The sequence below is a fragment of the Bufo bufo genome, chromosome 3, assembly GCF_905171765.1.
Source record: "Bufo bufo chromosome 3, aBufBuf1.1, whole genome shotgun sequence".
In the NCBI taxonomy this organism is placed as follows: domain Eukaryota; kingdom Metazoa; phylum Chordata; class Amphibia; order Anura; family Bufonidae; genus Bufo; species Bufo bufo.
Window position 1 is genome coordinate 544973007 of NC_053391.1, and position 14595 is coordinate 544987601.

The following is a 14595-nucleotide window of genomic DNA, read 5'->3' on the forward strand; positions in this document are numbered from 1 at the left end:
AGCGTCGCCTTCCCTATTGAAATCACCGCCCTCCCTGTCTATAGTGCCGCCTTCCTCACCTCAGCGCCGCCTCCGCAATCGTCCGGTCCCTCAGGTTATGCCTAGTGCGAACGCGCGGGATCTGACAGAGGGACCGGACGATTGCGGAGGCGGCGCTGAGGTGAGGAAGGCGGCACTATAGACAGGGAGGGTGGTGATTTCAACAGGGAAGGCAGCGCTGGGCACCAGACGGAGATGGGTCCAGCCGGGCACACTGTATGAAGCGACGTCCCCTTGGGCACCTTAGGTAGGTGAATGACAGGTTATAAAAAACTGTTTTATGTGCTAATAGAGCCACAGGCAGATTTAATAAGGGCAGTTTCGGATTCAGGTTATTAGTACGGACCTGGCCATATGTTTAGGTTATAGGCCTCAAATGTCATGACAGAATCCCTTTAAGAATAGCACAATTAATAAGTAAAAAAAAATGGGATGATTCAACAGTGGGAATATTCTTTTAAAAAAGCTATGGATGTTCATGCCTTGGTAAAATAATTAATGTTCATGAGTTGATACATTTTGATACTTTATTTTTATACCTAAACAACATTTGAAAAGTGGACGTGGTTAGCTATGTTAATGATTTTCACTCCAGACTTATCATTGAGACTTTTTTTTAAAAATCGCAAAAAAGTTGCAGAATCACTCCAATAGGGCAGTGTAGTTTAAAAACTGGAGTAATATTTCTAGACAAACGTGTTAGATTTGAAGATAAATTATTTAACAATGTGGGACATTTGATAAATTTGGTTCAAATTACACCAATGCCGACTCAAACACGTGACTATTTGGCAGTGTTTTTCATGGCAACACAGCATGCTCTGGATTAAGTATGTTTTTCCATAGGTTTCTCCATGCCATAAAAAATTAATGTTACAAATAAAAAACCACCACCAAAAATGCGTGTAAAACTGCTTTGAGAAATGCTTGAAATTCATGGCATTTTTTAGAATAGCTGGAATTCATGCCAGTTTTTAGAATTTCTGAAATGCTGAAAAAATACTGTGTGTGGAGTTCTTGTCTCACTAAGATAACGTCTTTAAAAAAAAAGGGTCCTGATTGTTCTTACTCATAGAGGGTGGTCCTGAGTGGGAAGCCGCCTCTATAATATCCATGCGCACTAATTGCCTTCATGAGACAACCTCTTTAAATAATTTTGTGTATTATTGATGGACTGTGTTAGAGTTTAATCACAGCTATTTACCCATTCATTCAGTTGTCCGAAACGTCTGTCATTTGTATTGTTTGTAGGTTGAAATCGATCCAAAAAGTGATTGTTTCTCCTAGTTAAAAGTAAAATAACATATGAATATTACACAATTTTCTAGATTTTGAATATTTTTTGTTAACAAAATTATGCCTCAGTTGGTCATTTTATCATTTTCAGAACAAATGTGTTAAGCTTCTCAGTTTAATAAATAAATTGTATGAAAAATATAATTTATGGGCCTAACAATTTTTTTGGTTTGGCTATCAATCAGTTGCAGAAACTATATAGCTAATATCCTATTCTGCTTCATCCTGTATAATATTTAAAGAATAAAAGGCAGGTATGGGTATAAGAAAATCCCCAGTGTCATCGAGAAAGATTGACTAGAAATGATTGTCTTGTGATTCTTACTTCTTTTACAACCATTTATATAATACTATATCAGTTATAGTACTATATCAACACAAACTAAAAAAAAATGTTGTACACCAAGATCATGGTGGAATGTGTGAAATGATCATCACCATCTATAAGTCATAAATAAGGACAAAAACAAAACTTGTTTTAAAATTCACCTTTTGAGTCAAATTACAAATACAAACATTTTAGTTTTTCTTTTGATATTTAAATGCCAAACCCTGTTTTAATACCAGAATAACACATATACTGTACTTACTGGAATAGGAAAATGTCTATTGTTTAAAGGTTTTGCATGGTAGACGAGTAGTGGAAGTCCAGGATAATGTGTTAGTAGGCACTTAGGAGAAGCTTGGTAAAGCTAAGATTGATTGTGATTCACAGTAATGGGTAGCCAGCCAGACTAAAGTTGGCCGTACACAATAGATAAATGTTGGATCAATCCACTGATTTCGGCTGACCATCAAATACGTATGGGGGCACCTAACTCTCCCCCAATAGCTGGTGTCAGGGAAGATAAGAAATTAATTTCAAATGCCTGATACTTTTGTTCTGGGTAGATAAACCCTGTTGAGCCAAGCGTTTGTGAGTACATAGGAGTGTAAAAGTTGGATAAGATAGCTGTTGACCGAAAAAGTGTTTTGCTAACAGCAGTCTAATGTGTGTAGCCATCTTATCACAGAGTTTTGGCATTTAGGGTAGGGGCAAATGGTGTGGATAGCAATGTACAGCAGACCACATCCACCGTCTTGTGCCAAAAGCTGCACAAAGAAAATTATGGGCTTGGCCGGCTGGGTGGTGCAGGCCGCAGCTTGGAGGACAATTTAACCTTAATCTTAAGTAGAGATGATTGAATTTTTCAAAAATTCAATTCGCCGGTTCGCCGATTTATTTTTTTAAAATTTGGTTCGATCCGAATATATTCACTGCAAATTTTGTTAAAAAACATCTATTTCCTGGTTGCAAAGAGCCTTTATACTGGTGTAGAACATTTTGCCTTGCAGTAACACGCATGGGGAGTCTGCTTTAGTAGTGAAATAATACTATGAGTCCATATACAATGCAGATGACAGGCGTCGCTCTTAGAATCACTGCACACTTCACTTATTTGGGCAGTCATGGGGCCAAAACTGACCAAATAACTCAAGTATGAACTCAGCCTTACAGGTCGAAGTTAGCGCCAAGAAGAAGCACACTCCTTTTACACCGTCGTCAGCTGATTCCACATAGATGACTACAAAACCTGTTCTATTAAACGCTTATACAAGTAGAGCCCCCCGACAGAGTGGAGAGGGAGTCAGCAGTAAGTTTGTGTTGACGTCACTGATTATTTTACCTTTCCTCTGATCTGTCAGAACAATAACCCCCAAAAAAAGGATCCTGTCTGTTGAGCATCCGCCTTAGAACATATAACTGCACCACTGAACTGCAAATATATTTTTCTTTTTTCCACTTATACACTCCACAAAAGGGCTTTAGAACATAACTGCACTGCTGAACGGCAAATAGTCCCTTATTTGTTTCCACTTATACACGACACAAAAGGCTTTAGAACATATAACTGCACCGCTGAACGGCAAATATATTTTTTCTTTTTCCACTAATACACGCCACAAAAGGCTTTAGAACATATAACTGCACTGCTGATCGGCAAATATATTTTTTCTTTTTCCGCTAATACTCGCCACAAATGACTTTAAAACATATAACTGCACCTCTGACTGGCAAATATATTTTTTCTTTTTCCACTAATACACGCCACAAAAGGCTTTAGAACATATAACTGCACTGCTGATCGGCAAATATATTTTTTCTTTTTTCGTTAATACACGCCACAAAAGGCTTTAGAACATATAACTGCACTGCTGATCGGCAAATAGGCCCTCACTTTTTCCCACTTATACATGCCACAAAAGGCTTTAGAACATATAACTGCACCGCTGAACGGCAAATAATATATATTTTTTTGCCACCAATACACGCCAAAAAGGGCTTTACAACATATAACTGCACCGCTGAAAGGCAAATATATATATTTTTGTCACTAATACACACCAAAAGGGGCTTTAGAACATATAACTGCACCGCTGAACGGCAAATATACCCGTATTTTCCAGCGCATAAGACGACTGGGCGTATAAGATGACCCCCAACTTTTCGAGTTAAAATATAGGGTTTGGGCTATACTCGCCGTATAAAACTACCCCTCTTCCAACACCATTTATTTTGTCATCAAGATCTGCAGGTAATTGTTGTGCAATTTTCGTTTTTTGCCTCAGTACCATATTATGCCTTTCCAAGAATCTAGTACATCAGGATACAGTAGCCTTAAATCTGTTGCTGTGATCTGGGTTAGATTTGGCCCACTGAAGTGCAAACAAACGTATTTTATTTTGTGTCACTACATAACCGTTTTGGCGATGCTCATTCACAATGTCTGCAACATGTTTTTCGAGTTCTGGCCAATGTGGGGTGCCTCTTCTTAATGGACACTTACCCCTTGGCATACTCTTTAATGCTTTTTCATTTGCTTTCCAGTCCCGAACCATCTTTTCTGTTACTCCATATTGTCTTGCAGCAGCGCAGTTATTATGTTCCATGGCAAAGTTTACAACTTTAAGTTTGAAACTGGCTTCATATTTCTTTCTTCTTGCTGGTAGAGCCATGATGGGGTCTTGACTGTTAGCCATTTGTATACTGTACTGTATGTACTGGTGCTGTACTGTATGAACCAGTACAGATACTGGTGCTGTACTGTATTCACCACCACATGTATCTGCTCCCCAGATAGACTCTGTTTTTTCACCACAGATAAGATGCACACCAAACTTCATTAGAGATCCGCCGTTCCAACATTAGAATTGGCTGAAGTGCAGATGCTCCTGCTTCCCCCTGCCTTCCCTCAGAATTGCCAATCCAACCCAGTATACAACAACCAGCCAATCACAGCAAGCGATGTACCGGTATTTTCTGTGCACACTGCATACAAAGCCTGCTTGGATTGGGTGGGTCAGCTCTCCCTTCCTGTCCAGCCCTCCCTGTCTTCAAGACGATCTGAGCGGTAGTACGCAATGTGATACTGCCGGCATGAGAAAACCATTGAGAGCAGGGAGAGGGGGCTGCTTCAGGAGCGGCTGGCCGGGATGCAGCGCACAGTGGCTCAGCTAGAGGGTGCCTGTCCCTGAAGCTGGAGAAGGACAGCTTCTCCAGTCCGGCTAGGAAGTAAGTTTCAGCACGCCGTATACCGGCATATGAGAAGACACCCGGCGTATAAGACGACCCCCGACTTTCGAGAAGATTTTCATGTGTTAAAAAGTAGTCTTATACGCAGGAAAATACAGTATATTTTTTGCCACTAATACATGCCAAAAAGGGCTGCAATTTTCTCACTTCACCACACAATGGCAAATACTTTTTTTTGTGCCACTAATATGCGCAAAAAAGTGCTTTAGAACACATAACTGCACACTGCACCGGTGAACGGCAAATAATATATATTTTTTTGCCACTAATGCACGCTAAAAAAGGGCTTTCGAACATATAACTGCACCGCTGACCGGCAAATATATTTTTTCTTTTTCAACCAATACATGACAAAAAGGGCTTTAGAACATATAACTGCACCACTGAATGGCAAATATATTTTACTTTTGCCACTAATACACGACAAAAAGGGGCTGTAATTTTAGCACTTCACCACACAACGGCTAATAAGCCATTTTTTCCCACTAATACAAGCCAAAAAATGCTTTAGAACATATAACTGCACCACACAAGGGCAAAAAAGACGTAGAAATATTTCCTTGTAATAAACCCCGTTAATGCCTGCTTCAAACAGCACTTGCACCCTAATAAGAACGATTTTCTGGAATTACAGAGCTGTATAATGCCAATTTGGATCCCCAGTCAATGCAGCAAGGTGTAATAGGAATGTTCCTATTACCCAGGCTGTAACCTCCCCTACTGAACCCTGTTCAACATAAATGCTGTGGAATAATTCCTCCCTATCCTTTCCCTACACCCTGAATAATCTTGCCCTGCATTTGTAAATCGTTTTTTTTAGAGCAATTACGTTTTTTCTATCACTGTCCCTAGCGCCTGCAGACACGTCTCTCCCTGCACTAAGTTCCCTGGTAAATGGCAGAATCTAAGATGGCTGACGCTATTTATTAGGCTGTGACATCACAGGGCTGGCTGGCTGCTTATTAGCTGCATGCATGGCATTATGGGTGATCCCGCCTTCCTAGAGTTCCTTTCTCCATGTCCTCACACGTGCAGCAGCCATTTTATAATTCGTTACCATGAAGCGCAAGGAAATTTGGCTTCAGTGATAATCAAATTTTTCCTGAAATTCAGATCGAATTCCACTTCGTCAGTTTGGATTTGCTCATTCTTAATTTTAAGGTAAGAGAAGGGAGGTTGATAAAGGGTGTTGCAATAGTTAAGGCATACTATGAGAACAGCATGGTTTAGCATTTTGGTTGCATCATGCATGAGCAAAGAATAACATGGGAAATGCTGGAGTTGGATAAGGCAGGTTATGGCTAGTATGTGGATGTGATGCTTATGTTACCTCGGAGCACCAGTTTGTGAAGAAGGGTTTAGTCGGGTTAGTGCTGTCTCAGTAGTGACATCATCAAAGTGAAAAGTTTGGGCACAGAGAACACACATAAAACAGTGTTCATAGAGTATAGATCTCAGGGGGCAGTCTACAGACACGCTATTCATATTATTGATCGCTTTTTACTGGGTTATAAGAAAAGGTTTTCTATATTTCTAATTATCATCAAGAAGATTGGGCTATAGCATAGGTTGCCTTTGATACTTAAAGTATTCACTAAACAGCTATGTCATCATCATATTTGTAAAAATAAAATTATACTTAAAATAAGTGTTTTTATGTATTGAAACATGTAAAAATCACTAGCAACTATTCAAATAAATGAGCCATACAAATAGAAAAAATAACAATAAACTCTTAAAATGTTTTGCTAGTCTCACATTGGCATACATCAATTGATATTATGTTTGCATTCATAAGGCAAAGTGCGATCCCAATTAGCTGGTGCAATCTGTTTGCACACTTTACACAAGCAAGCACGGTTAGATTAATGTGCACAGCTTGGAAAGCAAGCTCATAGGCATTCAATAAATTGCTTTCATTATTACACTCTGGAGAGCCTCTTCAAAAGCACATAAAAGCCTAGTTTTCTGCCTGTTAGCTAAATAATTGACCTGCTTTTAAATCATCAGGAGGGAGTAATTTGCCTAAAACTAAAGATATAATAAACTATTCAGGAAAATAAGTTATATTGTATCAAGTAAAACAGGCACATGTGGAAAAGGGTTGACAGAGCTCTTTATGAAGTGCACATTTTGGTCTTCCGATTTTCCCATATGGTGGTGTGATCTTGGTGAGTGTATCATTTGTGCACCTGGCAGATGGTTAAAGTGGCACTCTACATTTGGAAAAGCTTTGATATGTCATTGCAACATATGAAAAAAGTCTGGATTTGTGGGGGTCTGAGCGCTGACACACCCGCTAATCTCTATGACATATTACAGTTTTTCCAAAGTACAGTGCCACTTTAAGGGGTTAAAATATGCAGTATGGGGGAGATCTATCAAGACTGGTGTAAAGTAAAACTGGCTTAGTTGCTGATAACAACCAAATTTCACCTTTCATTTTCCAAAGGAGCTGAAAGGTGGAATCTGATTGATTGCTAGGGGCAACTAAGCCAGTTCTACTTTAAAAAGTTTCAAAAAATCTCTCCCTATGGGGGTCATTTATTAAAATCTGCTATGCCAGTTTTGTGGCATAAAATAAGTCGCAAGTGATGCACATGTACAATTTTTTTGCAGCATTTGGTCATATTTTGCAACATTTGATGAGCCTCGCTACATTTAGAAGTGGAGTGAAAAGTAGATCAGGATTTCAGATTAAAACACCTTTAAATACATTTATGATGTGTAACATTCTAAAACGTCACATCTCCATGCCAGGTAACTTATTGGAGTAATTTCACAGACATAGCATACACCACATTGCACTTGCGCCAAATATATAATTACTCTGCACCACTGGCGCACTATTAATATAGACAGACTTAGGCTTGTTTCACACTACTGGTACATCCTTCCAGCAAGCTGTTCCGGCATACAATGGCAGGAATCGGGCAGGCAAAAACTGCTACACACAGACGTATTTGTCCGGTTGATTCTCGGCATATTTGCTAGTTTTCAGCCAGATCTCCACTGGACTCAATTTTAGTTAATCTGTCAAAGCGAAAAACTGTCAAAGCAGGAGTGAAACAAGCCTTAATACTGACACTAAAACTATAGCAAATGATAACTTCTTCCCTATGTGTTTTCATATTCTGCTCCTAATCAGCATTACTTGTCAGAGCCCATGCATACAAACATTTTCAGGATTATTCATCAATTGGCTGTGTGCTCATTCTAGACACACTGTTTGCTATGTAAGAGACTTGCCAGCTTAGAAAGGAGACAACTGTGCAGAGGAGGCAAGTGAGGAAAAGGTTGCAATATAGCCACCCATGGGCACCATGAGGGGAATATATAATTTGCTTTAATATGTATATTGCTTGTATTTGCACAAGGTATTAATAGGCAATATCCTCAGCCACCACTAGATTGAGCTGGTGTCATCCTTTTTATATAGAGCGGGAGGAACAGTCTAGAGAGATTAGTGAGCCAGTCTGAGCTTAGGCAGGGTAGTAAGAGGAGCACATGTTTCTGACTAATGAGCCAGCTTTGACCCAAATCCATCCAAAGCTGGGCCACAGAGAACAAATACAAAAGTAGGCAAGATGTAAAAGAGAATTGTAGTGAAAGCCCAGTAGAGATAACCTGTCTAAAAGGATTTATTGGCTCTACAGCATGTGTGTGGGAGTTTGCCTCCAGTGCCTAAATACGCATTTTAGCAGATTGATCACCTACATATGAATCTTCACATCCCACAGTGGATTTTGTGAATGTGACCTGCAAGTGTAATAACCTGTTCAAAAAAGGAGAAAAGAGTTTGCCTGCCATAATAGTTGCATTGCATTGCATTATTTAAAGAGGCTCTGTCAGCATGATCATCCCTAGTAAACCACACTGCCTGGTAGGGCTCATCATGCTGATTAAAATGATACCTTTCTTTTGTCTGTATGATAAACAGCTGCAAAGATATCTGTGTTTTTATTCATATGCAAATAAACAAGTTGGAGCACTAGGAAGCCGAGCTGAATCCTTGGAGCACTGCTTTTGTAACACCCCCTGTACTCTGCACACCCCTCCTCTTGATTGACAGGGCTAGACATCAGCATGCTGAGTTTGGAGTTGTGTCCTAGCATGTACGTATCATATACACTACTTACTGCCTTACCACATTGAGAAGTGTGTATTTCTTTTTTTAGAAAGCTAATATATTTTACTGGTTTATTCACATGAGCAATATATGATTACAAAGACACCAGTAATATGCATTCGCTTTCTAAATAAAGAAAAAACCTTCTTCTCTGTGGCGTAAGTCTATAGCTTAGTAATAAGTTCAAGTCTCAGAAGAGACTTATATTTGTTTTGTTTTTTCTCTCTCTCATTTAACCCATATTAAAAGGCTATAGCCTTACTGTATTGAGAATAGTGTTTTTTTACACTTAGAAACCTAAATATATTACTGTTTTAGGGTCCATTCACATATCCGCAAAATTGGTCCGCATATGTTCCACAGTTTTGCGGAACGGATGCAGACCCATTCCTTTTCAATGGAGCCGGAATGTGCTGTCCACATCCGCATTTGCGGATCCGCACTTCCGCATTCGTGCTTCCGTTTCCGCAAAAAAATAGAACATGTCCTATTCTTGTCCGCAATTGTGGACAATATTAGGTGATTTCTAATATAGTAACGGCGATGTGCAGTCCGCAGATTGTGGAATGCACATTGCCGGTGTCCGTGTTTTGCGGATCTGCAAAACACTTATGGACGTGTGAATGGACCCTCATTCATAGGCACAATATATGATTACAAAGAAACCAGCAATATGTATAAGCTTACTAAGCATAAAAAAACATAATTTTCAATATGATAAGTCTATAGCCTTTTATTATGGGTTAAATGAGGGGGGGGGGGGGAGGGGAGAAGAAAAAAATCTGAAAGTCTTTCCCAAGATTCAAACCTGGGATCTCCACATGCAAGGCTGACCACTTACCTCCAGGCTACAGCCGTATCAAATTTAGAATGGAAGTTTTAATATACTTAGAATGCTAACACATATTACTGGTTTCATTATAATGATATATTGTGCCTGTGAATAAAGCAGTAATATATATATTAGCTTTCTAGGTAGTCTGCAGTAAGGGTACAAAGGGGTGGTAACCAGTTGGGGGTGCATACCTGCACATTCTGACAGCAGCAGCACTGATTGGATAGAGGGACACACCCCTAACTGGTTACCACCCCTCTGTACTTTTTTACTGCAGATAGCTAGCATTTCATTCATAACTTCTAGTAGAAATAATGAAGGGATGGCACAACATAGAGCCATAAGAATAGATGCTCCAGTATTGGTATTACATAGGGAATGCATATAGCTATTAAAACAGGAATGTCAGGAGTGGTGACAGGTCATTTTTAACATTGTCATAGCTTGAATTAGGCCTCTTGCACACAAATGTGTGCACCCCGTAGTGCTTCCGTAGGGTTCCGTTCCGTGCTTCCGTTCAGCATAATTCCGCATCTCCGGATTTGCGGACCTATTCAAGTTTATGGGTCCGCATCCGTGATGCGGAATGCCCACGGAACGGCGCCCGTGTATTGCGGATCCGCAAATGCGGTCCGCAATACGGCCATGGAGCTTACACGTTGGTGTGAAAGAGGCCTTAACAAGAGTTTACATACCTATGTCCCATACTTTGGAAATTTAGCATTCTCTTAAAGCCACATGACTATAAAACAAAGAGTCTAGACTTCAATTTTCTAGATTATTTGTTGCTATAAATCTTAGGGACAGATATACTAAGACTGGCGATACAATCACCAGTATAAAGTCTGACAGATCAGAATGCGCCAAATTTATTAAGACACACAGGCCTCCGAATAACTTGGTCGCATCCTCAGCCAGTCTATGCACCAGAAAATAATATCCTGCTAAGTTCTGCACACTTTTTTTTACCAGTTCTGAAGTGGCGACAGAAGTGAAAAGTCACCTATTATGGTGCAAATATAGTGTGCACCATAATTTTCCACTTTTTTACACCAAAATGGTGGTGTAAAACATTTGCTAAATGTCCCTTTTAGTGTATCTGGGATTATACTGAACTGCTAGATAAAAGGAACAGGAAGAAAAAAAAAATATCGATACACAGGATTTGTCACCTATCCTGACATTTTTTAGTAACTATTTGCACTTGCCATGCAATTTTGGAGCATCTATTCTTATGACTAGTGTTGGGCGCGAATATTCGAATAGCGAATATTAATCCCGAATATCGGCACTTCGAGAATTTGCGAATATTTAGAATATAGTGATATATATTCGTAATTTCGAATATTCTGGATTTTTTTTCACCAGTAACCTCTCTTAGGCTGCAATGTCTTTGTCTGAGCTTAGCAACATCCCAAGCAACCAATAGGAAAGTTGCCTACCCCTTACTATATAAGAACCTCCCCAGCAGCCATTGTATGCAGTATTTTGCAGACCTTAGAGAGACAGCAGTGTTATTGCTGTGCTCTGTGCTTTCCTGTGTCATTACATTAGATAGTTAGTTAGATAGTTAGCATATATATATATATATATATATATATATATATAATACAGATAGTTAGTGGGAGATAGTCGGTGTAGATTAGATAGTGATATAGTGTAGTTGATAGATTCTGCTGTCCATACATACATGCTAGATACATGCATACATACAGTACAGACCAAAGGTTTGGACACACTTTCTCATTCAAAGAGTTTTCTTTATTTTCATGACTATGAAAATTGGAGATTCACACTGAAGGCATCAAAACTATGAATTAACACATGTGGAATTATATACATAACAAACAAGTGTGAAACAACTGAAAATATGTCATATTCTAGGTTCTTCAAAGTAGCCACCTTTTGCTTTGATTACTGCTTTGCACACTCTTGGCATTCTCTTGATGAGCTTCAAGAGGTAGTCCCCTGAAATGGTTTTCACTTCACAGGTGTGCCCTGTCAGGTTTAATAAGTGGGATTTCTTGCCTTATAAATGGGGTTGGGACCATCAGTTGCGTTGAGGAAAAGTCAGGTGGATACACAGATGATAGTCCTACTGAATAGACTGTTAGAATTTGTATTATGGCAAGAAAAAAGCAGCTAAGTAAAGAAAAACGAGTGGCCATCATTACTTTAAGAAATGAAGGTCAGTCAGTCAGCCGAAAAATTGGGAAAACTTTGAAAGAAAGGGCTATTTGACCATGAAGGAGAGTGATGGGGTGCTGCGCCAGATGACCTGGCCTCCACAGTCACCGGACCTGAACCCAATCGAGATTGTTTGGGGTGAGCTGGACCGCAGAGTGAAGGCAAAAGGGCCAACAAGTGCAAAGCATCTCTGGGAACTCCTTCAAGACTGTTGGAAGACCATTTCAGGGGACTACCTCTTGAAGCTCATCAAGAGAATGCCAAGAGTGTGCAAAGCAGTAATCAAAGCAAAAGGTGGCTACTTTGAAGAACCTAGAATATGACATATTTTCAGTTGTTTCACACTTGTTTGTTATGTATATAAGTCCACATGTGTTAATTCATAATTTTGATGCCTTCATAGTCATGAAAATAAAGAAAACTCTTTGAATGAGAAGGTGTGTCCAAACTTTTGGTCTGTACTGTACATACATACATGCTACATACATGCATACATACATACATACATAAAGCTGTGATGTCACAAGTTCACAACAATACTTAGTACACCAATCACTAATAAGTAGTCAGACCTGTTAAAATGTGAAGTTGCACGTATTGTGGCAAAATATTTGCATCATTAGTGCCGATTTCGCAATTGCAAATATATTGGAGCACTCTATCTGCATATAAGGCTATTGTAATAAAGAGGTTTTAGGAAAAAGCAGCTCTCACCTGCTAGATGTTTAAGCTGAGCACGGACGACGGCCCCTGGGCTTAGCCGTTCCAACGAAAATCCAAAAAAACTTTAGAAGTCCAGCTCATAGCATAAAACAGAGGGCTCTTTATTTCAGCAGTTAAAAACTTCCAAAACAGGATACAATGTTACGCGTTTCAGACCTTCTTTAATTCGGGTCCTTCATCATGACACACCAAAATCTCAAATGAGTGCACCATATGTGCTAACCCACCACCTGGCCCAAAATCCGCAGATCACGTGATCGGAGCACACAAAGCGCAATCAAGGAACACATGTGCACATACAGGGAGTGCAGAATTATTAGGCAAGTTGTATTTTTGAGGATTAATTTTATTATTGAACAACAACCATGTTCTCAATGAACCCAAAAAACTCATTAATATCAAAGCTGAATATTTTTGGAAGTAGTTTTTAGTTTGTTTTTAGTTTTAGCTATTTTAGGGGGATATCTGTGTGTGCAGGTGACTATTACTGTGCATAATTATTAGGCAACTTAACAAAAAACAAATATATACCCATTTCAATTATTTATTTTTACCAGTGAAACCAATATAACATCTCAACATTCACAAATATACATTTCTGACATTCAAAAACAAAACAAAAACAAATCAGTGACCAATATAGCCACCTTTCTTTGCAAGGACACTCAAAAGCCTGCAATCCATGGATTCTGTCAGTGTTTTGATCTGTTCACCATCAACATTGCGTGCAGCAGCAACCACAGCCTCCCAGACACTGTTCAGAGAGGTGTACTGTTTTCCCTCCTTGTAAATCTCACATTTGATGATGGACCACAGGTTCTCAATGGGGTTCAGATCAGGTGAACAAGGAGGCCATGTCATTAGATTTTCTTCTTTTATAACCTTTCTTGCCAGCCACGCTGTGGAGTACTTGGACGCGTGTGATGGAGCATTGTCCTGCATGAAAATCATGTTTTTCTTGAAGGATGCAGACTTCTTCCTGTACCACTGCTTGAAGAAGGTGTCTTCCAGAAACTGGCAGTAGGACTGGGAGTTGAGCTTGACTCCATCCTCAACCCGAAAAGGCCCCACAAGCTCATCTTTGATGATACCAGCCCAAACCAGTACTCCACCTCCACCTTGCTGGCGTCTGAGTCGGACTGGAGCTCTCTGCCCTTTACCAATCCAGCCACGGGCCCATCCATCTGGCCCATCAAGACTCACTCTCATTTCATCAGTCCATAAAACCTTAGAAAAATCAGTCTTGAGATATTTCTTGGCCCAGTCTTGACGTTTCAGCTTGTGTGTCTTGTTCAGTGGTGGTCGTCTTTCAGCCTTTCTTACCTTGGCCATGTCTCTGAGTATTGCACACCTTGTGCTTTTGGGCACTTCAGTGATGTTGCAGCTCTGAAATATGGCCAAACTGGTGGCAAGTGGCATCTTGGCAGCTGCACGCTTGACTTTTCTCAGTTCATGGGCAGTTATTTTGCGCCTTGGTTTTTCCACACGCTTCTTGCGACCCTGTTGACTATTTTGAATGAAACGCTTGATTGTTCGATGATCACGCTTCAGAAGCTTTGCAATTTTAAGAGTGCTGCATCCCTCTGCAAGATATCTCACTATTTTTGACTTTTCTGAGCCTGTCAAGTCCTTCTTTTGACCCATTTTGCCAAAGGAAAGGAAGTTGCCTAATAATTATGCACACCTAATATAGGGTGTTGATGTCATTAGACCACACCCCTTCTCATTACAGAGATGCACATCACCTAATATGCTTAATTGGTAGTAGGCTTTCGAGCCTATACAGCTTGGAGTAAGACAACATGCATAAAG

The 14595-nt window shown here is 39.8% G+C and overlaps 1 protein-coding gene across 2 annotated transcripts in view; it reads right to left on the reverse strand.

Annotated features, from left to right (window-relative positions):
* EPSTI1 (epithelial stromal interaction 1) overlaps positions 1-14595 on the reverse strand; it is a 198141-nt gene that overhangs the window by 69561 nt on the left and 113985 nt on the right. For both annotated transcript variants that reach the window (XM_040425422.1, XM_040425421.1), the window contains exon 7: positions 1244-1322. In XM_040425422.1, coding sequence (XP_040281356.1) covers positions 1244-1322 — 79 coding nt within the window. The remainder of the gene's footprint in view (positions 1-1243; positions 1323-14595) is intronic.